The 27,885-nt window shown below is 39.3% G+C and overlaps 1 protein-coding gene across 6 annotated transcripts in view; it reads left to right on the top strand.

The window, feature by feature from the left end:
* ULK4 (unc-51 like kinase 4) overlaps positions 1 to 27,885 on the top strand; it is a 386,569-nt gene that overhangs the window by 273,813 nt on the left and 84,871 nt on the right. For all 6 annotated transcript variants that reach the window (XR_013994883.1, XR_013994884.1, XM_081072450.1 and 3 more), the window contains one exon: positions 24,543 to 24,728. Coding sequence is in view for 4 of the 6 variants with exons in the window: in XM_081072450.1 (XP_080928576.1) it covers positions 24,543 to 24,728 (186 nt within the window). In the remaining 2 variants the exon portion in view is untranslated. The remainder of the gene's footprint in view (positions 1 to 24,542; positions 24,729 to 27,885) is intronic.

Below are 27,885 nucleotides of genomic sequence, written 5' to 3'. Positions count from 1 at the left end.
TGTCTCGAGTCTCTGTGCTATTTTAAGTCCTTTCAAAACTAGAACCAGAAGAAATTGCAGAAGATTACTTGGCCTGGAATTACTAAATTTCTACTGTATTTTAAAACCAGGTAGCTTAGCATTTGTTTAAATGAATATTTAAGTAAGGCAGAATCTCAAATCCTTCTGAATAAATGAATGTGAGGTATTTTAAAAAAAAAATCAGGAAATGAATTCCGGGAAGGGAAATAAAAAGTCCATTATGGGGATCAATTCTCTTTCGAAAAGATATTTTAGGGTTATGCTTGACATGCAGGATTCCCCAGCAATGAAGAAGTACAGACATAGACCTAGAGCGTGTCCCCTCAGTATCCATGGAAATAGAATGAAATAAGTGAAATTAGATACAATCAGGTAAGACTACACAAGATGACTCAACATCTGAAGAGGACCCAACAGAAACTTGGAGTGTGGCGCAACCAAGTAGTGTTAGCCAAACTTAAAGAGGACCCAACGTAGAGAGGAGCCAACACGTCCCCCGGCTATGGACAAAGCAGCCAGTCAGAGGGTTGTTGATGACATCCCATGAAGCCCCCTGAAAACGTCCTCAGATTTGGGGATCCAAGGACTAGGGGTGCAGGTAACCCGAGCAAACATATCACTTGTGGCCTCCACCCTTCTCAGAGGCAGACAGTGCTTCAGTTCTCTCAGGACTGTTAGGATTTGCCTTTTTCTGCCTCTGGCTTAAAGGAAGGCAAATGCAGTTTGGGTGAATAATTCTATAGACTTAATTGTATTCATCAAGTAAAGGTTTGGTTCAACTGAGAAAGAAAAAGGTGGGGGAAATCAGACAGTACTGTGTTATATGAAATAATCACACATATGGAATAGAGATGTCACACCTGGCCGTGGGCTCACAGTGCAGTGAGGGAACAACCCAAACCCCGGGGGACGGGATGTGCTCCTAACAGAGCAGGAGCTTTGGAGTAGAGCTTGCTGAAGTTACAGGGAAAATAGCAACGCTACCTAACTGCTCCCACTCGGTCGGAGGGCTGAACCCTGACAGCCAGCTCTACAGGCCAAGGGGAGGAAACAGGTGAGGTCCCAAAGAACAGAGAAGAAGGACTAACACAAACCACACGTTCTTTTCTAGAAAAGATTCCAAAAGGCCCCATTCAATTAGAATGTATACATATATATACAAATATACAGGGGTGCCAAAAAAAATGGATGAAAGTAGACACTTTGGTCAGCGTTGCTCAAGCAGTAGTTCGCCGTAATCAGAAGTGTCTGGACGCTGATGGTAACCACTTTGAGCACCTCTTGTAATTGCAGAAGTCAAATGTGACTTGTATTCATCTTTTGTCATCAGCATATATTGAGTATTACAATTTTAATACAGTTTCGTTTCTTAAAATGTGTAGACATTATTTTGACACCGTATGTGTATACTGATACAATGTATTACATATATGATAATAAGTGTATTTTAGCAAATAAGATTTAAAAATAGTTTAAGAGAGACAGATGAACAATCCATTATAGGCAAACTTCTAGGGCACGCTATCTTCTAGACAAGGTTTTGGTGTTTGCCACATTCTGAGGTTTGTTTTAATAGGTAAACTTATCCCAGTTGGATTTATTGTTAAACTTATCTTGGGTCTTAGTTTCATTGTGTTATATAACATCTTCATTCTAAATGTCTTCCTATATTAAATATGAGGTTTAATGCACACACACACACACACACACACACACACACACACACACAACCTTTAACAGGACAAAGAAAAAGATTCTACAAGGAATAAAATCCTCAGGAATCTTTTTGTGCCAAATATCAGAGCATCAAACAATATAAACAGAAAGACAAAAAGCAGACGGGGTGAAATAAACAAGAATCTGTTAGTATGGAAAGCTTTGACAGATCTTTCTCATTGCTTGACAGACCAAGAGGATAAAAATAATGATGTGGAACAGGAGTTGACAAACGCGGGCCCATGGCCCACGTGTGTAAATAAAGTTGTATTGAAGACAGCCGCACAGACAATTCATTTACACATCATCTGTGCCTGCTTTTGTGCCGCGTTGTTAGGGCTGAGGAGTTACACCACAGACCTGACAGCCCCCCAGCCTGCTTACTTACTGTCTGGCTCTTTATAGAAAGAGTTTGTTGACTCCTGTACAGAGGATATGAAAACTTGAATGAGATTGATCTAATAGAAGTATATTCATCTTTGTACCTGAAAATAGAGATTGCACCTTCTTTTCAATTTCCTGGGAGCATTTTTTAAAACTTAAGCATGCATTATTTTAAAAGAATATAAAAGAAATGTTATCGATAGATGGAATTATATAGACCACATTCTTTAACTATGATACAGTTAAACTAGAAGGAAAAATAAAAACAACTGAAGATGTACTGTTAATGAACACTAAACATGAGTTCAATCAAAGAATAAGACATTGTGATTAGTATCAGTCTGGGTCCAATCAGAACGCAGAAACCACACAGTGATTTAAATAGGAGGATTTTAATATAAAGAATTATTAAGCTGTGACAGAAGAGTACCTGTAAGATTTTAAAGAACTGTGTAAACCAATCTAAAGCTGAGGAAGGGTACCCAAAGGACAGTCTTGACAGGCGGACCCCTTCCCCAAGGCCACAGGTCAGCCCTCATTGGAGAAGACATGTCCACAGCCCACAGGAAATGGGCAGCCTTGCTGGGTTGCCCGGGACAGAGCTAGTCCACCTTCCCTGGGAAAGCAGAAAGCAACTCTTGAGGGTGCAGGCGGATCCTAGCCAGGGGGCAGGTATCCACAGGGAAACAGGGTACCGCTGTTAGTGGGAGGCCTGGGGTGCCCAGTGTTTGGACCACAGGAGACAAATCTATGCAAGAGGCGGGCACACAGGGGAGGTGGGAATCCAGCGCATGTGGGAAGCCTGGAGTGCACAGTACCCATTGGGGAGATGAGTGGAATCGTGATCACATGCCAGGCTAGGGTGAGAGTGGCTGAGGGGCCACATATTCTAGGCCCATGGTTAGGTCACATCTCCAGTAGTTGCCATCACACCCATACTTCTGATGGATAGTGCAGCTGCCAGAAATAGCAGGAGAACCCCTTCCCGCGATGTATCATCTGAGAGAACTTTCCCAGCCCTTTGGGACTCTGAACTCCTGGTATTAGTAACTTGATCACACTTAGGTTCTAATGTATTGGCCAGACATCTCCCTAACGTGTGCGAGCTGTGTTGTGAACCTACCCATTTATCAGTAGAGTCATTAGGTTTCCAAATGGCCTGCATCGAGAACAGTGCATCTTCTCGGGAAAAGGTGAACACAGTTATAGCTGTGGACACAGTGAGGAAAAATTGTAAGATGGCTGTTGAAGGCCTAAACTAGAGCACAAAGATCAATGTTACGGTGGTTGTTAAAAAATGTAATAGGCTACAGAATGAGGTGCTGCAATTGCATTCCCACAGGGAAGAATAAACAGACTTTCAGTTTTTATCTAACGTGGATAATTTTGGAAGTGTTTTGCCTGAAGGCAGGTGAATGAACTTGTTAGCTCTGGAGGTTCTTTCCAAATATGAAAGTAAACATACTTATCCTTTAGAGAATATGAAACCTGTCAACCTATAATTTATGACCTATATTTATAACACTGTAGAAGAATCACAGTGAAATGTAAGTATAAGACACTGATTCTTAGTCTGTTTTGAGTGTGAACTCCTTTGAGAATCTGATGATTCTAGACCTTCTTTCCAGAAAAATGCCTAAACTCACCTACATGCAAAGTTCTGCATACGATTCTCAATTCCAGGGGGATCTTTGAGCCCTCAGTTGGGAACTACCGTATAATATATGGCTAATGAAAGACATAATAAGTTGGCCATGTCTCCTGAAGAAAAGAAAAAGCAATGTAATTGTTGGACCTAAATATTTTATTTCTTAGAGGAGGAAGTGGGAGGCCAGGCTACTTATCCTTAGATGAATTTCATAACTAGATAGCAGTTTGCTATACAAAATAATGCTATAGCCTCCTTCTGCCTCAATTAAAGTAGGTATTTTCAAACTTGTCGGAGATATTTAAAAATATATTTTCTTTATCATATGTCAGCGATGCCGGTATTTAGCCTGGTTTTTGCCTTTCACGTGAACCAGGCTTTTATTGGCCATTGAACAGCTGTCCCTGCACCGTCTGGTTATAATCACACCCTCGGCTGCAGCAGACTGTGACCCCTTCCTGGGCTGCTGGAACAGTTAGTGATTCTGCCAGGAACCACGTTTGCGCCTATGTCGACATGCTACTTATCAGCTCAGGCTTCTGAGATCACTGTGCCAATTTAAAAATACACTTTGGTCCACAAAGTGCAGGAAAAAACAATTTCTTCTTTTCGTTTTCTAATTTCTTCCTCTTAAGAAATAACCAAGCAAATTTTTCTCGTTAAATAGTAATGAGCGTGGACTTGCCTGTTCTGCCCCTGGTCTGTTACCTTCACAGTCAGTGACGTGAAGTATAGGTAACGATTTACGGTGATAATGGCTCATGGCAGTGGAGCCCAGAGGTACTAAGTCCATTTGCAAGTCAAACCCAAGAAACTAGGCACCGTCTTAATTCTATACTAAGCAGCTGCTCTAAGGAGTCACACCCCATTTCACAGGGAAACCCTTCTCTCTGACTCACCACTGCCCATCTGTCTGCTCGGTGCACCATAAACACCCCAGATTCCACTGGGTTACAACAAATGCATAATCACCTCCTTAAAACTGTTCTCCTCTGGGTTCTGTTTGTCAGTGAGTAAAGCTAACTTGCCCTCAGGTGCCCAAGCCAAGAATGCAGGCAGCATCTTCGCGTCTTTTCCTTCGTCATCCGGCCCGTTCCATCAAGCCACCCACACTCAGCACACGCTGTCATTTTGTCTGCATTCCCACAGGCACTGTCGTGAAGGTCGCCCCTGAAGGTCAGCACTGTCACCTTGTGCCTGCAGGGCCGCAGCAGCCTTCCACTGGGAGTGCTGCCTGGTCTCGCCCTCTCCACTGTCTTCTCCACAGTGGAGGCACAGGGCTCTTTCTAAAAGGCAAAAGTCACCGTGTCACCAGTCACTGACTTAAAACCTCCCAATGGTTGCCCACTACACTTGGATAATTCCAACTTCATAACAGGTGTGCAGAACCACACATGATCTGACCCTTTCTTACGGTTCTAGCTTCGTCTCTTGATTATCCTTATCGTACTGTGTAATCTGCACCCCATCTGTTTTCAGTTCCCCCCTTGCCTCTGCCTGGAATAGGCTCTTCCTCCTGCCACTTGGCTGACTCCTCCTCAGCTGTCAGGTCTTGGCTTAGACGTCCCTTCTTTGAGGAAGTCCCTTTACTCCCACAAAGACCGGGTTTGGTTGTCCCTGCACCCCCCTCGTACGCATACTTAGCTTCCTCAGACCTTACACTTATTCAGTGGTATCAAAATAGCTGGTTTATGTGTCCGTCTCTCCCCTTAGACTGTAAGCCCCAGGATGTCAGGAGCCATATTTATTTACTTCACTTTTGGGCCTGGTACAGCGAAAGGATTCAATTAATAGTTGTGTAGGAAAGGAAGCAAATTGCTAACAAATGTAGTGTATTTTCTGCCTTTCTCAATGTAATTCAGAATAGATTGTGGTAAGACATAGATTCAAGTACAGCTTTATCCAGAGGATTTGTCTGCACCCTTACTGTGTTGTCCTGGGCAAGCCAGCCCGTCCTACAGCGTGACAATGGTCATGCCTCACCAGCTGTCTTGCCTTAAAATGGCATCATCTCGATTTCTCTCTATAGGTCGATTTCTTCCTGGCCTTCACTGGGCAACCTAAATTCCTTAAACAACCCATACCCTATCTTTGATGGATGAAAAGGAATGCGAGAGGGCAAGTAACATTGCCCAGGGACTTCTGTGTTTCTGGAAACTTGCTATATTTGTGGTAACTACAATATATAAAAACCCAGCCCTAGGACCCCAGCAGCAGTGGTGAGCATAAAGGCCTCTGAGCAGTCAAAGTCGAAGCCACAGCGTTGTTACAGAGTTCTGGGGACCCTGCTGTTCACTGCTACGATTTGGATAGTGGTAGGAGAGGAAGGTCCCAGGACTGCAGCTGGTCTCTTCTCTCCGATTATTTCTTATGCCTTTGTCTTCAAGTGGCTGTAATACAGCGAGATGTATTTTAATAGTGTTTTGGTTTTGGCCAGAGCTGCCAGTTGAATAGGTAAGCATTAACGTACGTGGTGGGATATGAGTGGTGCCAGAAAGCGACTCCTCTAGAAAATCCTTCTCACCTATTGGTGACCCAAACATCCATATTCTTACTGCCCTCTTTTCAAGGCTTCTTTCAAATAATAATGCTTTAATATGAATACATGCCACTTGTTTCACAAAATAAGACTAAGACAGTGCGGCAGACCAATAGAAGAAAAACTCCCACTAGAATTAGAGGAATAGAAGCAATAATTGAACGTGGAATTGTGAAACATGGGTCATGCCAAAAACAAAGCCTAGTTGATAAAGATTTACTTTATTCTCTGTTCCTAGTGCACCTCCCTTGATTTAAAAATCAAGGATAACAATGTTTTTCCATAATTGTTGAGTTTTTTATGTGCAGATGTGAGGAATGTGAGTCTTAGTATTTGGACTTTTATAACTAGTTCCAAAGGTTAATCATTGAACTAGCTAAAAGCACCTCAGAATTTTAGTGTGATTTCATATTTACACACAAGTGTGTCTCACCATGTAAAAAAAAAATGGACAAGAAAGGAATAATAATCCATGGTTTTTGGAGTTCCAGACTTGTTCAATTTTGAGACACAGTGTCTGTAAGGAGACAATGTAAGAAAGAGGTCATTTGAATATTTAGGAATAGATAAGTACCCCAAGAGAAAAGTGGGCAAAGGCCTTGAGTAGGCAATTCACAACAACAAAAATACAAATGACCCATGTTAATTTCACTAACCACATTTAAGCTCACTAGTAATAAAAATAAAAATTCCCAGTTACAATGTATGGGTGTGAACTACACGTTCTTGGTAACTATATACTATGGTTCTCTAAGACGTTACTATTTAGGGAAGTAGGGCAAACTTATTTTTACTATTTGTTGCAACATTTTTAAGCCTGAATTGTTTCAAAGTGAACAGATAAAAATTAAAAATTTTAAAAAAGGGAAAAATATGGCTCCTAGGTGCCACCCGTCCTTTTAGTACTAAAGTCTCAGGCCTCCTCCCTGGATCGATCCCCTTCCCCCACAGAGCTCTTGAAGGTTATCTTGTTCCCCAAGGCTGTTGCACTTGGAGTTCAGTGTCCCCAGCAGCCAGGCACCAAATCCTGTTGATCACCTCTGAAACCTGCCCTGGCACCTCCCGCTCATTGTTTTCCAATTGTCAACCCCCTTTGTAGATTGGCCACTTTCTGTCTCAACTCTTCAAACTTTCTGTGTCACAGAGAGCCAGCTCTTGGGTTATGTCAAGGAAACTACAAGAAACTACAGCATCATTTCTCCTTAGGTGGCTCCCCCAACACAGCTGTACTTAGTCTCATTCTAGGGCTATCATGGTGCGTTCGATTAGGTTGGTGCAGAAGTAACTGCGGTTTAAAAGGTTAAAAATCACAAAAACCACAGTTACCTTTCCACCAACCTAATAGAAGGGTTTTAGGCAAAACTATGCTGCTATCAGACTTGTGTTGCAGACTCTCTGAGTTGAGCTGGAGCTAGGAGGAGGGACAAATTACGTGACTCGGTGTACAGGGCAGGAAGTGGCCCAGGGAGAGAAACCAGAGATCAGTCTCCAGAGGGTCTCCCTCGGCTGGTCAGCAAAGTACATGTTTGTGAGGAGACAACCAAGGCCAGGGACGAAACAGCAGTAAGGGTTAGAGAATATTGCCGGTCACTCACACAGGGCCAGGAACAGCTCTTTTCCCCACCACACAGACTGGAAAAGATTCTTAATTCATGGAGCGTTGGAAAGCATACTAAGGAAGGAGGTCTTGCCTCAGGAGTGGGGAACAATTAATTAGTCCTGGCCTCAGCGCTGCTCCAGACCCAACGACAAAAATAAGATCTGAAAGGATCAGACTATTTCCAGGTAACTCCGTTGCCTTCCGTAAGTGTAAAATTTTTAGGAGTAGGCACCCTACAAAGTAAAATTCACAATGTCTCACGTCTCTCTAAAAGGTAACTGACCATTTAAACTAAAATAATAACTATTTTGTGAGGTTTCTAAAAGCATGTGTGTCTGTAAAATGCGTGGAAATCATAGCATAAAGCTGGGAGGGAAGAAATGGAAGGATACTATTGTAAGGTTCTGATACAGTGTGAAGTGCTCGAATATCACTTGGCAGGTAGACTGTGTCACGTTATTGATGGTGCTATTAAACCCTAAAGCAGCCCCTGAACAGAACAAAACAAATGGTCATAACTAACAAATCAACCAAGGAGATGAATGACATAACAAAAAGAAATATTTCACGGGGAAAAAAAACGACAGAAAAAGAGAGGGGAAGAAAAGATAAAAAACTTCAGGAACAAATAGAAAACGAGTGGTGAGAAGACAGACTGAATACAGTGTGAACAATCACATAAAATATAAACGGTCTAAACACGCCAATCAAAAGGCAGAAATTGTCATATTGGGTAAAAAAAGCAAGACCCAACTATATGGTGCCTACAAGAAACTGACTTTAAATATAAAGACACAAATACGTTAAAAGAAAAAGGGTAAAAGATACACCGTGCTAGCGTGTTATTGTGTTATTATGGAGGCGGTGGTGCAAATTTTGAAGTCTCACGTGCTGTCTTGACTGGAAGTTACGTGTCCGTTTAGTGCCCAGCCTTGTCCCTGGCACTTGTCACGGTCCCTGGCAATAAGTAATTGTGGGATGGGATGCATGAATAAGATAGACTAAGTACCCAAATCTAGTTACAAAACAAAATTATGTGAGCTGCTTTGTATCATGCTCTATATACGGGTATGTTTATCTAAAGTGCCCAAAAAGACGTGAGGGCGGAGTGATGTATACCCGGGGCTGAACAGGGTATTCTCCACAATGGTTTTTATGTTAAAGCCTTTCTCTGCTGTGTCCCTCCTACTCTTGTTGTTACAACAAACATGAACTTTAGAATATACAATAAAGTTATCTCACCTGGAAAGAAGTAAACAAATGAACAAAGATCCTGACTCCACTGCCCCCAAGTTGAGGACCTTTGCCCACTGAAGAGTGGTCAGAAGCTGGCCTCAGAGGATCTCACCCTGTGTCAGTGGGGACCAGGGGGTCTCCTTGCTCCACACCGAGTGTAGTGTGTGAGGCACGGAGGGAAAGCAAAGCCGAGCAGCTGACCGCCAGCTCTTTTCCCTCCAAAATGCCTGACGTTCTCACCACCTGACGGCCAGAAGGATCTGGACTGTTAGCTGGGCTTCAGAATCTTGAGCATTTTTCCTAACACACCTGTTTTTCATGAACAGTGATTTTTTTTTCTTTCTAAATGTAAGATTTGAAATCTCAGAATCAAATAAGGTAACTCCAAGCTACTTGGATGATTCAGAAGCACACATCCCTCCCACTCGGTCTGCCAGTGGCCAGCACAGTAGGAAAACTTCATAAATATTACCAGCTCTGCAACTCTTAAGTTCTCACAGTAGCTGCCATCAACAGAATTCTCTTTTTTTTAAGGAGGGCACAGCTCACAGTGGCCCATGCAGGGATCGAACCGGCAACCTTGGTGTTATTAGCACCACACTCCAACCAACTGAGCTAACCGGCTGTCCCCAACAGAATTTTCTCTCTCATTCTGCCAGTAAAGATCAACATACTGTTCTGTTGAATGGAAACTAAGAACAATCTGGTTGGATTTCCTGTGGCAATGAATTGACTCGGTAATGCTATAATAACCTATTTTTTGGTCCTCCAAAATAAGCAGGTAGATATGACTAACACCGAACATAAAACTTGCTGTTGAGCTTAAAATTGTTACCCTTCTGCTTCAGACTCAATAAGTTCCGTGTCTTAGCGCATCATGAAATGATAAGAATAGTAATTTCTTTTAGAAAAAAGCAGAGGTGTTTTTTTGGATCTGTGTTACTTGTGACGATTGCCTATCGTAATTAATTCTCGATGCCTTTCCTGAGGACGCTGGATCGTGTCCCTCTGCTACAGAGGACACGTCACCATAGCAGCCCCTGAATCTGATCTCCAATTACTGTCAGAGCGTGGCTGACCGGTTCCCTTTTCCAAGCAGGCCATTTTGAGCAGATGGTCCCTAACAGATGACACAGTGCAGAGAGGAACCTTTTCATCCAGTTTGTTGGAAAGATTCACCAGGAGTTAAAATGACCACTTCCTGTCTACAGGTTAGGGGTTGGACTGGAAAACCTGTGTTGGTCCCTTCAAGCTCTGTCATTTTAAAATTCACTCAAGAGACGATGACAGATACCTCGTATCAGTTTGAAATGGTGTCGTGTTTTTAGAAAGTCTCAACCACAAATAGTCTGAAGGTACATTGGTTGCATGGCAGTGCCATTTCCCTACTTTTACGGTATCAGGCCAAAATATAATTGTACTCATATTTAGGGCAAAGATACAGTTTATTCTCACATAATTTTATTCAGTAATTTTTGATGCGTTTTGGATCCTGACTACGTGATCTGGTGGAAACAAATTGAGAAACGTCAACCTTGATGGATTTGACCTTATTCGCAAGCTTCTCAGTGTATTGTTATTTTGGATTGGGAGCATGTGTGTGTATTTTCTCATAGGTATTTTTATTTTCACTTTGGTTGGATTCCCTAGGGTCATTAGTAGTTAGGTTTCCATAGTATCTGTCTGTGGGATTAAGCCATCTTCAGGAACAATAGCGTGACATCACTGAAGACGTGGTATGTGGAATTTATTTCCTACGATCATTCTACCATCAGGGGCATGCCTGTTGGGCCGCATGCTTTGAAATCCAGCAGACAGAGACCATTCGTTTTACAGAGAAAGAAATTTAAGTGTAAATTGTTTGGTTAAGCTAGTCCTATCTTTCTTTTTGTCAGTGTGAATTGAGGGGTAAAATTTTCAACCCGTAATGTTTTTATAATTGGGATTTAGCTCATAATTAAAGATACACTTAAGGCAAAATAGGAAATTCACATTTCATGTAAATGACACCTCAAAGCTGTTTGGAATATGGAGGCCAAGATAATTACAAAATCCATCATGCAGAAACACTGGAAACACAGAAAATTCAATGTTTAACCCAGCGATCAGTTTTTCTTAATTTATCACTGAGAAGAAAGTAAATCGAATATTTAAGAACTAAAATCCATTTTCCCATAGATTATTGTTTAAAAATCAATTCAAACTGAACAACTTCTACCATTAACCCTGGGCAAATATAAAATACTGAAATATAAAACAATAATAAAATAAAGTAACATTTTCATGATTGGACTTTAATACATAATATTAATAAATAAAAGTGAAAAGTTAGTCTGCCATGCTGATATGTAGTCAGAATAGCTCCCTTCTGAGTTTAAGGCTTCTGTATGATTTATAGTACTTCACATTTATTCTCCAAATGTTTTAGGTGTTTGGCAAAAAGATTCTATGTGTTAGTATCTCTTTTAATCATAAAAATTATATATACACATAAAAAGTAATTCAAACACTTCAGAAGGGTTAAAAAATGAAAAGTAAACATCTTCCTGTTTAGACCCACAGGAGAAAAAATGTAGGCTTTTATAATTATATGTATATGTGTGTGCATATACAGAGGGTGCCAAAAAAATGTATACACATTTTAAGAAAAGAAAAACCTGTATTAAAATTGTAATACTCAATATATAACGATAACAAAAGATGAATACAAGTCATGTGTATACCTTTTTTGGCACCCCCAGTATATGTGTGTATATAAATGAATGTATATATACGCCTTTTTATATAGTGTGATCATAGTATACATACAAATCTCTAACTTGGTCCCCCCACTTTTTTGATGTATTTGACCAAATTTTTGTGTGAGCACATATAAATATAACTAATTTTGATGGCTGTAACCCTGTATAAATATACCGTAGTCAAGTTAATTAGCTCCCCTATTAATGGACACTTAATGTGTGTTGGGGTAGTTTTTTCTGACATAGAGCTGCACTGAAAATCCTTGTTAGCTCTATCTATGCTTATTTATATTTATATAGTCACAGAATAAATTCCTAGAAATAGAATTGTTAGGTATGATGCTTAATTTTGTGTCTCGACTTGACTGGCCTAAGGGATGCTGAGAGCTGGTAAAGCATTTCTGGGTGTGTCTGCGAGGGTTTTTCTGGGAGAGATTAGCATAGGGTCATCCTGTGCCGAGAAGACCCACCCTCACCAATGCTGGTGGGCATCATCCAATCCACTGAGGGCCTGGATAGAGTAGAAAGGCTGAGAAAGGGCGAAAGTGTTCTGTGCTAGAGCTGGGCCATCTGTCTCTCCTGCTTCTGGAGCCCCTGGTTCTTGCTTCAGGCTCCGACCAGGACCTATACCACTGGCTCCCCTGGTTTTCAGGGTTGGGGTTTGGATTGCAACTACACCACCAACTTTCCTGGGTCTCCAGCCTGCAGATGGCAGAGTGTGGAACTTCTCAGCCTCCACAGTCGTGTGAGCCAGTCCTTCCTAATCACTCTCTTTCTGTGTATCTCCTGCTGGCTCTGTTTCTCTGGAGAACCCTGTCTAATAGACTAGTAGGTAAAAGGGTTGTAAATTTTTAATTTTGGTATGTATTGCCAAATTGCCCTCCCTAAAAGGTAGAGTACCAGTTGTCGTTCTCACTAAAAGAGAAGCATGTTTCCCTAGAGCCTTGCTGATAGTTTTATGAAATTGTAACATTTTTGCCTTTCTGATACATGAAACCTTGTATATCTTTGATGTTTTGTGTTTTATGGTAAATGAAGTTTAGCATCTTCTGTGGGTTAGCCATTTGTGTGTCTCTTTCTATAATTGCTTTAGCGTAATCTGCCCATTTTTCCTGCTTAGTTTACCTTTTCTATTGATTTTAAGAGCTCTTTGTAAAGTTGATCCTTTTGTCATAACAAATATACTTTTTCATTTTTTTGTGTTTTTAATTTTATTGGTGCTTTAACTGTAAAGGTAGTTTTCATTTAGTAGTAAAATTTATCAGTGTTTTCCTTCATGACTTTTGAGGTTTATGTCATATTTTAAAAGATCTTCCCATTTCATATATATATATATATATATATATATATATATATATATATATATATATATATATATATGTGTGTGTGTGTACTTTCATGGTGTGTGTTAACAGATACTTGATTTATTCAAGATTATTTTGTTATAAGGAGTAAGGTGGACATCTGTGGTGGTATATTTATAAAAGTTTCAAACATCAAGTACTATTAAGATTTTGTTTCATTAATTCTTTTTACCCATTGCCATATAATTATTAGATGAGTGGGAGTAGCACCTGCATATCTCGTTAAAATGCCATTTCATTGAATACAGTTGGTTATATTTATTCTTTATGCCATAATCTTTAAATAACAGGGTGTAGTTGGTGTCCTAGGAGATAATAGCAAAGCATATATAGCCTATGAAAATATCACCTCTTTGACTTAATTTGGTGTCTTCCTAATAAAACTAAACAAAAGGGGATGGAAGGAAAGTGATTTATGCCACAGAAATGGAGGTGAGTAGTGGCCTCTAAGTAGGATAGCTATTCTGGTATGTTCCCTAAGGTTTATATGGAAGAGCCTTGCTGTTACATTATGCCTTTCTCCAGAGAAAGTAACATTTTTCAGGACTGTTTCTCCTGTGAAAAGACACCTTTCTTCAACAGGCTCATCAGAGAGAAACAGTCAGACTTAAGACAGGTTATGTTGTTTCTTTTGGGGTGATGAAGAAAACTCCATTTAAAGTTGAGGTGTTGACAGGAAACAGATAACTTGCCATGCATATATACGAGGTTGGACAATTCAGTTCGTGAACTTCTTGCAGCGATGTTGCTAACCTTTTTTGATCAGAGGGATTATTCATTATGAATTTGTACCAACTGGACAAACAGTTAACCAAGTTTACTATTTGGAAGTGCTGAAAAGGCTGCGTGAAAAAGTTAGACGACCTGAACTTTTCGCCAACAATTCATGGTTCTTGCATCACGACAATGCAGCAGCTCACACGGCACTGTCTGTGAGGGAGTTTTTAGCCAGTAAACAAATTACTGTATGGGAACACCCTCCCTACTCACCTGATCTGGCCCCCAATGACTTCTTTCTTTACTCGAAGATAAAGGAAATATTGAAAAGAAGACATTTTGATGACATTAAGGGTAATACAACGGACAGCTGTTATGGCCACTCCAGAAAAAGAGTTCCAAAATTGCTTTGAAGGGTGGACTAGGCACTGGTGTCAGTGCATAGTTTTCCAAGGGGAGGACTTTGAAGGTGACCATAGTGATATTCAGCAATGAGGTTTGTAGCACTTTTTCTAGGATGGGCTCATGAACTTAATTGTCAGACCTTGTATATTTTATCTCTACTTCAAGATCATACTGATTACATCTTATTTTGTCAGTGCTGCTCTTTAATATCTCAATCTCCCAAAATGTATGCCAGATTTTTAAACTGTAGAAAAGCTTTTAAAGGCAGCCGTAGCCCTTTGTGTCTTCTCCAGCTATTATCGTTGGTATATTGGTCTAATAGCATGGAGCTATGTGTGTACATGTAACAGCAACAGAAAGAGAAGTGGTTACAGTTTTAAAAATGAAAACAAAACAGTATTATCTAATTGATTTGACATTCCATGTGAGGCTGTTTGGCCAGACACATTGGTGTTTCCATGATTCAGTGGAGTCATCTCTGAACATCCATTCATTTAACAGTGGTTGAGTTGGCTTCGTTACTTATCAGGTGAATAGCCATGGGCGAGTTCATAAGTCTCCATTTCTAGGCCCAAAAAAGAAAAAATCAACACCTCTGAGGGTTGTTGAGAGAACTGATGGAGCAATGCATGAAGAACTCTTAGCTCAGCGCTTGACACATTGTAAATCCCTCCCCCCCAAGTGTCTGCTTTTATCTGCTTGTTGTATCATTGTTGACGATGGTATTATCTATATTTCTCCGTGGTACAATAACGTGCGGTGAAAAACCCATATGGCTACAGTCTCAAAAGATAATTCCCTGGTGTCTTTAGAAACGGGCTGTATTTAAGATGAGCAGTCGACTCCCTGAGTTTGTTCTGTTTTCTTCATGACACCCTGAAAAACAAAACAAGCAAAAAAAAAACCCCTTTGATTTTATGTAGACTCAGAACGCATGTCTATACATCGTTTTTGGAGCAGGAAAATGTGGATATTTAAGAGGGTGGATATTTACCCGTAACTGTGATACAGTGAAGTTAGCAGTTTTGATAATGATGTTTGGCTTTTTTGTTTCATTTAATGCCTGCAAAATTACCCTGTCTATGACTCCCTGAGGCCCTTCCCATCCAGTATGTTCTGTAATCATATTACTGATCTAATAAACATTTCTCTCTGATTGTAATAAACTCACTTTGTGAGCTGCCTCGTTAACGTGCTGAAATAATGTACCCCAAGGGTATTTCCGACAATTTCATCACAGCTCTGAAATCCATTGCCCGAACGGCTCTGTTGGTGGGAAAACGGCCAGTGGAGCTCCCGTGACTGAGTCTCCTGCAGGTCTTGAGGTTCCCCTGGCCAGAGCTCTCTGTGAGGGAGGTGTAGGGCAGAGAAGCTCTCCCTACAGAGTAAAACTTGAGACAGTCAGTCTCATTTTAGTTTTAACTCTGTATCAGTCTCTTTGAACCCATGATCCGTTAGTTTATAAAGCTAAGATTTTATCTTACAGAGTTCATGCTAAATATCTAGGTAATAAAGGCAAAACTGTGTTTAACCAGTTTTATACAGAGGCTTTTCTTCTTTCACTTGTAAAAATTGTCTGGTTGGTAAGTTTTTAGTGTTATGAAGTGGTTTGTAAATTTTAATAGCCTTGCGATTTTGCTGAAAATATCCATTCTTATAAAGGAAATAACCATTTTTTTTAGGGAGAAATGTGTTATCTCCTGTTCTTTTTCTTTCCAGGTACATTCTCTACCTCGAACCTCTATTATTTAGATATGAGCTTCTCACAAAGGGATTGTTTTAGTATGAAGAGGACTTCATGTATTTTTCAATGTCCGGGATTCATTAAACAGTAATTTTAACGACTTCTAAACTATATAATTTTGTAATACTTTTTTGACTCTTATAACCAAAGAGTAACATTTCCAGGTTTCTTTGCTAACTCTTTGGCAGTCCTAAGAAGTCATGGTAGTGTGATATTGGAGCTGCTAAAGGTTCGTTAGCCCTTCACGTTTCTCCAGCCATTTGTCATTGGTCTCAAATGCAAGTCTTGCATTTGACTTAGGTCAGTATGTCGGTGACCAGGAAATTTCCCCTTTTAACATTTTCAGGGGTTAAGAAGGCAGATTTGTTTCATATATTTGAATTACAAAAGGTATCATAAGCACATTATGAGAATTCAAGCAATTTAGAAGTGATTAAAGGAAAACTGAAGCCCCTCTCTCCCTGCACCGTGGCACTGCCCTCCAGTGTAACCAGTGGTACATGTCACATGCGTCCTTACATACTTTTCACTTTGCACCCAATCATATGCCCTTATTTCATTGATTTTCTTTTCATTGTTTTTGCTTTCATTTCTAAAAATAGGACCATGGTATAGGTATTTTACAACTTGCTTTTCTTTTTACTTATCTCAATATTATGGACATCTTTCTAAGTCAGTACTACATTGATCTCGTTTTTTTAACAGCTGCATAATAGTTCATAGTATAATGTACAATTATTTATTCAATTCAATTCAAAGACTTCCTGGTGGATGGTCATTCAGATTGTTTCCCCTTAAGTGATATTATAAGCATGATACGATAGACATCTTTGTATGGTTTTAGGGACTTCTGCATTTACTTTGGTTAGGTAAGTACCGAGAAGCGAGGTGGCTAGATTAAAGGGTGCTTTTAAGTTTTTATAAATATTAATTGCCATATAACTTCTCAAAAAGATTTTAGCAGTTTAGATTCTGATTAAAGGTATATAAATGTGCTTGTTTTTCTACACCTTCACCAGCACTGCATTTTCTTAGTCTAAAAGTTTCTTGTTCTTTTGACAGGCAAAGATGACATCTCACTGTTTTAATTTGTATTCTATGGCTATAGCATTAGGAAAGAGAAAAGGAAATACAACCACCCAAATATGAAACATGTATAACATTAAGGCATTAACTTTGGAACTACTGAGAAGTAGGTGATTTATGGAAAATTATAAATTACCAATATTGGTATCAGAATAGATTAAAAACATCAAACTTCAGAAGTTAAAATTGGATCTTCTAATGATGTAATACTCTCACCCTCTTTGTTTAAATAAGAATATACAAAGTCTAATTTGTTTCCACAAGCAAATGGGAAAGATGGCTATGTCGATCCAACAAAGGAAGTTCATAAGTATATATATCTATATATATATATATAGATATATATACATATATCTATATATATCTATATATCATGTAGAAATCCAAAGATATCAATATAAGTATCATCACCAAAGTAAACATTATTAAATAGCCAATCAGAATTATTTATGTTTTAAAAGTTAAACGTTGATTACACAAGACCCAATCACCTTCTCTGCCTTCTAGATGTCTTACAAGATTGCTTTATTAGAAATGACATTTTCAAGGACGATTTTGTGATGCAAAATGGAATCTGCTTTTTTGCAGCTGCAGGGAAAGCAGTAATGATTTTCTCTTTATCCTGCTAAGATTTCTTTCGCAAGCAGTTAGAAGGGCTGCCAGTTTGAAGGGTAAATACTAGAATTCTGTTAGTTACTATCAAAAGAAAAAAACGTATAATGTGAAAAAAGGTATCAGACAACTGGATTGTCATAATCTGATACCTTGTGTCTATAAGATCTGTCATTAAAAGATTGCAGGCCTAAAATACTACAGGCTTTTTACATGTGAAATTTTCAAATAGACAGCTCCTATACTATTTAAATAATTCAAAGTATAGAAAAAGATGGAAAGCTTTGTGATCCATTTTCATAAAGCTGTAATAAGTCTAATGCCATAACCTACTTTAAAATAATATAGAACGACCTAAGATCACTTTCACTTATGAATATAGGGGAGAACATTGTAAAAGAAAAAAGTTGAATCTAGCAGTATATAAAAAGACCAATATAACCAAATAGGATTTGATCTAGGAATTCAAGAATAGTTCAAGCACCAGAAAAGTATAATTTCATATTTTAAGAAATTGAGGGAGAATAAAAACATCATAATAATCAATGCTAAATCACTGTGGCTCCTGTGTAGAAAACAGATTGTAAGGGGCTAAAAAATTCAGCAAGTTATTCTTCATTTTTTAAAACTTCGTTTAAGATAGAGTGAATCTTCCAACATTTTGAAAGTTATTTCCTAGAAATTAATAGTAAATATTTAAAAGAAACACTGAAAACATTTTCATTAAAATTGAAAAAGTAGGAATGTCTTCTACCACTAATAGTCAGCAGTGATGGGGGGAGGTGTTATTAATAATGCTGTAAAATAAGAAAAACAAATATTAAGTCCCAAAATAATTGTCATTCCTGGAGATTGAAATAAATTGATTGGAACTAAAAAGTAATTTTCAGTAAGTTGGTGGCATATACTATAATATAATACACAAAAACCAATACCTTTTCTTTATACTGGCATTAATCTTATAGAAATAGAAATGGGAGGAAATCCTTTTATAGAGGTGACTAAAACCACCCCCATAAAAAGGCCAAAAATAAACGTAACAAGAAAATGCAAGTCATGATCAGTATAGAACATTTTGAAAGACATAGAATTAGATCTAAATTAATGGAGAGACATGCCAGGGGCATACAGGTGGTAAGACTGAAAAATATAAATCCTTCCCAAATTAATATGCAGGTTTAAAGTAATTTTATCATACTTCCGTCCACACCTTTTTAGTTTATTAAAATGATCCTATGGAGTAAGCGTGAGATTTGCCAAGAGAAACTCGAGCAGGAGTGCCGCCCCTTTTCACTATTTCTTTTCACACACTTCTCTCCCGTCTCTCACAAAATGCCTTTAAAGGAAAAGTGCAGGAACTCAAAAGGAATAAAGTTATAATGATGAAGAGAAAGGGGAAGTGGGAGTCAGTAGCAGATTGAGAGTCAACATATTTCTGTAGGACAGAAGGAAGCTTGTGTGCAAAAGGCTTCGATGGGGCAGAGGAGGCCTGGCCCACTCTGTGAGGTGCCAACGTGGCAGTGGGAGTTGGCCGTCCCACTCTGAAACCCCACAGCACCTCCGGCCTCAGGGGAAGAGATGGAAAAAGGGCATTTGCAGAAGTCTGGATAAAGAACAGCTCCCGCTTATGCTCCTCTCCAGTTCACATGCAAAAGACCAAGTAGCCTACTATGTGCCCTGAAAATGATGCCAGGACTTTTCTCTAAAGACGCTGAGGCTGAGATGAAGTCAGTACCCCAGGGTAAAGCCTTACTGAATTTTCTGAGAGTGGGTGGTGGTAGAAGTGATGGTAAGTCTTCCCTAAAGAGAAGCTTTGCGAACTCCACGCCCACAGAGTAGGGCTGGGGGACCACTCTCCCATAAGTGGTCTCCTTCTGCTTCTTGCTTTCAGTGATGCGTCTACTTGGAGGATTTCCAAATGTGTGTCTTCAGACATGACCTGGCCCCTCAACTCCATGCTCATGTATCCACTAGCTACACTATCGCCATAAAAATATCTAAGCCGTTGACGATTCAAGCAGCGAATGATGCTCTGACTTAGGTTTTTGAAGACTGTGTCATCTTGCTCTCCTCTCTGACCTCATTGTCTAGCCTCTCCTTGCACTTTCACTCCAGTCATACGGCCGCATTGCTCAGACAGGGTCTTGTGGGTCACACAGTAAAGCGTTTGGACTCTTCTCAATGCAATGAGACGACATTGGAGGTTTTAAGCAGGAGAGTGATATGATCTGATTAAAGTTTTTTAGATAATCACTGTGGCTCCTGTGTAGAAAACAGACTGTAAGGGGCACAAATTGAAGCAATAGTGGAACATCTGATTATTTCTTGGGTGGCTGTCTGGAACATCCTTCTCTCATCCGATGGTAACAGACTCCACCTGAATTTCCAAGGAGGAGACAGAGAAGGACAGAAAGTGACAGGTGGTCAGGCCAAAGCTTTTACACAAAACCCAGCGTCTTAGCAGTCAGCGTTGACAGACATCGCTATGGTTCCTTCAACTTTGGTTCTTCAATAGAATTGTTTAAATCTCCTTCTGTATCGACTGGTTATGATTTTTTAAATGAGCTGTGTTTTCTCATTCTTTAGTAATTGACCAGGAAAATGTCAAGTTCATTGTGAAAGTTAGTCAGGGCAGTGCAGGAAGTTCAGAAGTCAAGGCTGATTTGACCTACCAGTGACTTTCAATTTGTTTTTGGATTTTTTTTCCCCCTTTTTAAACTCTAGTACTCTGGTCTGTGATTTATATATAGACTTACAACTAAATCAGTAATGGTGGTGGCAGGTTTTCTTCCCTCTAAATTTCCACATTTAGAAATATAATGTGCCTGGGGGTCCGTGAAACTCTAGATAGAGAATCTTTGCTTCTCCAGAAAAAGGGAGCAGTGTTAAGGCTGTGGGCAGTGGTGTTTCCTTGGGTGCTGTCCTCTGGAACTGCTACCATTCATCAGCCTAAGGATAGTTTCTGCTGCCTTTTCAGCTGATTTGGGCAGGAGTGATATGTTAAAATGAAGGGGAACAAGAATTGATAGCCTAATGTGAATTCTTGTTAAGGATCTCCTAACAATACAGAGTGAGTCCTTTCTCAAGGTGCTTTTAGATAGTTTACATAAAAGGGAAGAAAACATTATATTATTAAGTGGTTATTTTTTCTTTCTTTCTTTGTTAATATATTCTCTTCTCTGACAGTAACTATGCCCATATAATTTTTGACAAAACACGGTACCAGGCAATATTTTAAAAATAGAATATAAAATGAGAAGGATTTTGAAATGCATTGTATTGTGTAGATTGAATAAAGGGAAGTAAACACAGTACAAATGTGATTTTAAATTGTTTGAAGACAGTTTTTAAAATTCAAGTGTAAGTTTACTTTGAGATATTTCAAGTTGTATGTATATATATGTATGTTTATTATCTTATCTCTCCCATAAAGCATTGGAGTTGGCTAATAATGTTTGCAATAAAATTAGGGTTGACAGAAAAAACACACGATGCCAAATGAACATACTTATACTAAAAAAGATTTATTGTTTATCTGAAATTCCAACTTAATTGGGTGTTAGTTTATTTTTTACAGTCCAGCAATCCTAAATAAAGTCGAAAACATGAATAAAACAATGAAGACAGGATGAAGTTTCTATACAAATTTGAAGTCTAGTATAATTTTTAAAGTCGGGCCATGGTTTTGGCCTCGAGAACCCTGGTTGCTGGACAAAAATGGAAATATAATCATTTATAAGATGTACATCACCTGGAAAGTGGGGCACGTGGAGGGGAGATATTTCCTTGGAGCAAGAAACATTTTCTAGTTTTGGGGTCTGAAAGAACACTTCTTTATGGCTCTCCTTTAAAAGGACATTTTGCAATAGGGACAGGGTGATAATATCCACCTTTTATTGAACATTTTATGAATAAGACAGTGTCTTTCAAAGAGAAGTTTTGATGAAATCCATTTTACTTTTTTATTCCCATTTGTAAATTATACTTTTTCAGTCATGTCTAAGAAATCTTTCCTTCAGCCAAGGTCAAATTTTTGCCTGTTTTCTCTTAGAAGTTTTATAGCTTCAGGTTTTATTCTTTAGATCTATCAATCCTTTTTCTTTTAAAGAATTGAATGAATTTCAGAAATTCCTGAAGATGGGTTTTTTCATTGAGTGTGGATGTTCTGTGGTAATTCTGAGCCACCTTAGAGTTGATCTGTGTTTTCCACCATTATAAGTTCATTTTGGTCCATGGTGAAAGGTAGGGATTGACGTTTAAGTTTTTGCCTATTAGTTGAGCACTGTTGGTTGAAAATGTATTCTCAACTGCATTGCCATTGCACGTTTGTCCAAAAGCAGTTGACTGTACTTTTGCAGGTCTATTTCTAGGTTCTCTATTCTATTAGTTAATTTATGTGTCTAACTTTATGCCAATACCATACTGTTTTGATTATTTTAGCTTGATAGTAAGTCTTGAAATCGGGTAATGTTAGTCTTTTAACTGTTTTCTCTTGCAAATTTGTTTCGGCTATCCTGTGTCCTTTTTATTTCCACATGAAATGTAGAATCAGCTTGTCAGTTTCTACCAAAAGAAACCCCCAAAGCATAAACCTACTGGGATTTTGATTACGATTGCATTGACTCTGTAGATTAATTTGGGGAGAACTGGCATTTTCACAAAATTGAGTCTTCTGACTCATAAACAAGGTAAATCCCTCCATTTCTTTGAGTCCTCTTCAAATTCTCTCAGCAGTAGTTTGTATTTTTCAGTGCACAGGTCTTTCATCTTTTGTCAGATTTATCCCTCAGTATTTCAATGTTTTGTACATGGTATTTATTTTAATTTCAATTTCGGATTGTGGCTTACATTTAAAAATGCAGTTGATTCTGTACGTTGCTCTTGACTCCTGTAACTTTGTGAAACTCATTTATGGGCTCTAATAGTTTATAAATTCCATTGGATTTTCTACACAGAGGATCATGTTTTCTGTAAATAAGCAGTTATGTCTTCCTTTTCAATCTGGATGCCCTTTCTGGAGGATTGATTTGCACTGGCCCAAACTTCCCTTTCGATGTTGAATGAACCGAATAGAAGACATCCCTGTCTGTCTTCCTGAGCTCAGGGTGAGGCATTCAGTCACTGACATGCCTTTTATCAGGATGAGGAAGTTTCTTTCTACTCCTCGATTGCTGAGTTTTTGTTAGAAATATGTGTTGAAAATTGTTAAATATTTTTTTCCATTGAGATGATCATGTGATTTTTCTTTTTTAGTTATTAATATGGTTCTGTGGGTTGACTGCATTCCTCAATAAAGATACATTGCAGTTCTAACCCCCCCCCCCCCCCCCCGGTACCTCCTAACACGTGACCTTATTTGGAAATAGGAGCTGGAAGAGGCAGGGACGGTTTAACCCCTGTTCCTTTGGAAGGAACATGGCTCTGCCAGTACCTTGATTTCAGACTTCTAGCCTCCAGATCTGTGAGAGATCTTTATGCCATCCAATTTGTGGTAGTTTGTTATGGTAGCCCTAGGAAACTAGTATTGGGAGTAAAAGAGAACTTTAATCATTGTTATTGGAAACAAAACAAATGTTCAAGTAACTTGTAGGAAGGTTAACACAGAAAGGGAGAGTGAATCAGAAGAACAAGAAACAGGAAACAAACTGAAGACAAATAATAAAATTGTATGTTAGACTTAAACCCTAGCATCTTAGTATTTACCTTAAATGTAAATGGTTTAAATGCACCAGTTAAAAAACAGAGATGGCTAGAGTGGATAACAAAACATGAGGAAGAGTCAGATTTTGCTATAAAAGGGATCTTTAGGATGGAACTGTTCTATATCTCGAGATGTAGTGGGTGTCACCAAATCTACTCATGCGATAAACACACACACACACACACACACACCTAAATATACAGCGGTGTCTGACAAATAAGTTTGTGAACTTGGTGCAATGATGTTGCTAACCTTTTCTGATATCGGAGGGATTAGTCATTATGAATTTTACCAACTGGACAAACAGTTAACCAAGTTTACTATTCGGAAGTGCTGAAAAGGCTGCATGAAAAAGTTAGACGACCTGAACTTTTCACCAACAATTTGTGGCTCTTGCATCACGACAATGCACCAGCTCACACGGCACTGTCTGTGAGGGGGTTTTTAGCCAGTAAACAAATAACTGTATTGGAACACCCTCCCTACTCCCCTGATCTGGCCCCCAGTGACTTCTTTCTTTATCTGAAGATAAAGGAAATAATGAAAGGAAGACATTTTGATGACATTCAGGACATCAAGGGTAATACGATGACAGCTCTGATGGTCATTACAAAGAAAAAAAATGTTCCAAAATTGCTTGCTTCGGTGCATAGCTTCCCAAGGGGAGGACTTCCAAGGTGACCCTAGTGATATTCAGCATTGAGGGACGCAGCACTTTTTCTAGGATGCGTTCGCGAACTTCATTGCAGGACCTTCTATGCATATGAAACATAGGTGTGTTGGTCTCTGCTTGTTACAGGGCATTCTCTGCTGTAGATAAGAGGACTGCAGGACTTCTGATTCTGTGCTATTAGCTTTCTGCAGTCGCTGTGTGCATCCTGAAAGAGACCCACTCAAAACAGCTATTCCGTTCGTGAAACTTTGTACCGGACTACTTTCCCCGTCAAGCCAAATTTGACTGTAGTTCTTGAGAAATGCCGGCGCCGTCTGTGATGGAGCCTAAGTAAGTGCTGTTTGTTCATTTTCAGCTTCCCCACGAGGATCCTGAGATTTTTGAAGTTTCATCTAAGTGTCTATCTGTACTGGTTCAACTCTATGGCGGAGAAAACCCAGACAGCCTGTCTCCTGAAAATGCAGAGAACTTTGCTGACTCACTGACATCCAAGGAGGATCCGAAGGAGCAGAAGCTGCTGTTGAGGATCCTCAAGAGAATGGTGAGTCCACCCAGAAATTGGGACCGGGCTGGGTGACCTCCAGGGCGGATGACGGACAGCGAGGGAGCGGTCGTTATCTTGGACTGTGTGTCAGTAAAAGAACTCCGCTCCCTTTGCCCATAGTCACCTATTGTTGATGTGCATTGGGTTCTGTCTGTCGTGTCTCTTCTGAACTACTGGAGAGTTAGAGAACATTGTACCTTCTCACCCCTTAACACATTGTGTATTTCTAAACAAAATCGGTATTCTCTTACTTAACTGCTCTAATCAAAATCAGGAAATTTATCATTGATACAATTCGTTTACTGCCTTGCCATCCATATTCCAGTTCTGTCAACTGGAAGAATCCTGCAACCTTTCTTTGTCTTTGATCACCTTTTTGGAAAATATGGATGGGGTATTTTGTAGAATCACCCTTAATTTGCGTCTGGCTGATGTTGTCTGGCATTTAGATGCAGGATAACTTCCGAGGGGATATTGTGTTTTCCTCAGTTCATCACACCCAGAGGCTCATGATGCCTATTTGCCCCTTTCCTGGTGATGTTGACTTTGATCACTTCATCAAATCAAGGCGTAGGTATTATTTTTAAACTTGGAATAGTTGCATAATGGAGATTTTTCTAACTCCCAATATTTCCAACTCCCAGTATTCGACTATAAGGAACAATTTCCCCCTTTCCCCCCATTTATTTTCATAAAAATATGTATTGCTGATGTTGATTTGAAGGCACTTTTAATGACGGACTTATTTTCTTTCTACAATTCATCTCATTCTGCTGGTTGTGAAGGCCATTCATTATTTGCATAGCTATTGTGCACGTTAAGGAAGGAGCGAGGGTCCCGTTAGCCTGGCTCATGTTCTGGTTTGCCAGTCTGTTCACTTCTACACACAGTTATCTTGAGGAGTCCTTTGGCAAGTGGAGGGGCTGGATGCGCCAGACGGTTGTATTCAAGGTAACTTTTATGCTAGTTTGATAAACAGACAGCAGTGTATGACCCAGCTAAATCCACATGGCGGTTTATGGAACTGGGGTAGAAGTAAGACCCAGAGGTTTATCCTCCTCTCTCCTGTATCATGCTTTTGTACAGCCAGGCCTCCCTGACCCCAAGTAAGACTTACTGGCTCAGCAGAGGCTTTACTCGCATGACAGGATGATGACATGGTCTAGGCGGGTCTCCTAAAGTGTAGGGTAAATACTTCTGGGCGTCGTAGGTCTTGGAGATGGTACTCCAACCTAGTGCTAGATCTCACTGAACTGAGACGAGTAAGGCAGGTATTTCCTTTTCAATGTTGTCTTTCTGATGACTTAAGACGAAAGTCTCAGTTTGGCACCACTGTGTCTTGAACACCTTGGCAATCCTTTAGAATCTCCCTTTTTAACAGAGGGTAGACCTTTCAGAAGCTCGGCTTTTACCATAGAGATCAGATACTTCTTAAAAATCTAGTTTTATTCAAATGAAAAAGGTGCGTCAATGTGAAGACAAGTACTAGATAATAGAATAATACAAGTGACATGTAGATATGGCATAATTGTGAATCTGATAGAGAATGACAGAAGCTTGGGAAATAGTGATCTAATATCTGATATGATTGATTTTGTGGAGATCCACCGGGTCTTCTTTGAACCTCTTGGGACCAGAGTTGTTTTGGAATGTATAATTTCCAGATCTTTTTGTCATGGTGCTTATATACTATGTATATATAACGACTGCCACAGAGATAGTGACCCTGCGGCAATGCCGTCAGTGAGTATGGTAGTGTTTCTGTAGCAAAATTTATGAACAGTCACATTGCGTGAGTAAATAAAGACTGTGCATGGCCCATGTGAGTTCAGGTCAGGTTTGGCCACCACATATATTTTTGAATCAAACTTACGGGAAAAAAAAAAAAAAACTGATTTTTGAGAGCTTTTCATAATTGCAGATAAGAGATTATGGATCTGTCTTTGGAAATAAATTACATCATTCTCTAAAACACTGATCAAATTAATCATGCAGAAAACAAATTAGACTCTAACTTGGTCAAAGTATCCAGACTACAGCATCTTTTAGTTTATTTTACTGCTTGGAATCATTTCCTTATAGTTTTGACGTGCCACTTAGAGGGCCAGGTAGATTAAGTTCGTGGAAGAAAAATTGAATCTAAAGAACTTTTACCTGTTTATGTGAAAAGAGAAGTAGTTTCTGGTGCTACTCATCCTTTATTTTTAATTGTGGTAAAATATACATAAAATTTACCGTTTTAACCATTTTTAATTGTACAGTTCAGTGGTGTTAAGTATATTCCCATGACTATGCAACCATCACCACCATCCATTCACAGAACTTTTTTGTCATCCCAAACTCTACCCATTAAATAACAACAGCCCCACCCCCACACCCAGCCTCTGGTAGCCATTCTAATTTCTACCTCTGTGAATTTGACTACTCTAGGTAGTTCCTATAAGTGGAATCATATGATGTATGCTCTTTTGTGTCTGGCTTATTTCACTTAACATAATATCTTCAAGGTTCATTCATGTTATAGCATGTATCAGAATTCCATTATTTTGTAAGGCTGAATAACAATTCGTTGTGTATATATACCACAGTTGGTTCATTTATTGATGGACGTTGTGTTGTTTCCTCCTTTTCTGCCCAATTTATTTTTTCTCTTATCTTTTCATCATTATCAGGGTCAACTTGGATTTTTCTTTTATTCAATGGGTTATAATCTACTGCTGCCTCATATTTGTTTGGTGGGAACCTTTTCTGGATGTCTGCTGTGTCTTTTGACATGTCCCTCATCATTTTAGTTTTGAGCATTTTCCATCTTAACATGATATTCTAGGCTCATCTTAGACCTTTTCTTAGCACCAGCCCTGGAATCAGCCATTCCTCCAAGGAACCATGGAAACTTTTTGGGCAGTATTTAGAAAGCAAGACACAAAAATGTTCTGGGTTGAAATTACAATGACTGTTTCCTTAAGAAAAACAGACTGGACAGTCCCAAGAGTCAAATACACTGTTTTCTGCTGATAGCACTCTAACCCCTTTATGTCTCTAATTTAGCCATTCAGGAATGCCCATAATATTTGCAGGCCAGCCGTCTGTGGTAAATGCTTTAAAATTTTCTAAAAGCTGTCTAAATTACCCCGGGTCTGTCACTGTTGGGTTG

This window comes from Rhinolophus hipposideros (assembly GCF_964194185.1).
Source record: "Rhinolophus hipposideros genome assembly, chromosome: 14".
In the NCBI taxonomy this organism is placed as follows: Eukaryota; Metazoa; Chordata; class Mammalia; order Chiroptera; family Rhinolophidae; genus Rhinolophus; species Rhinolophus hipposideros.
The sequence above is the reverse complement of the archived record's forward strand: the minus strand, read 5'-3'. Positions and strand labels throughout refer to the sequence as shown.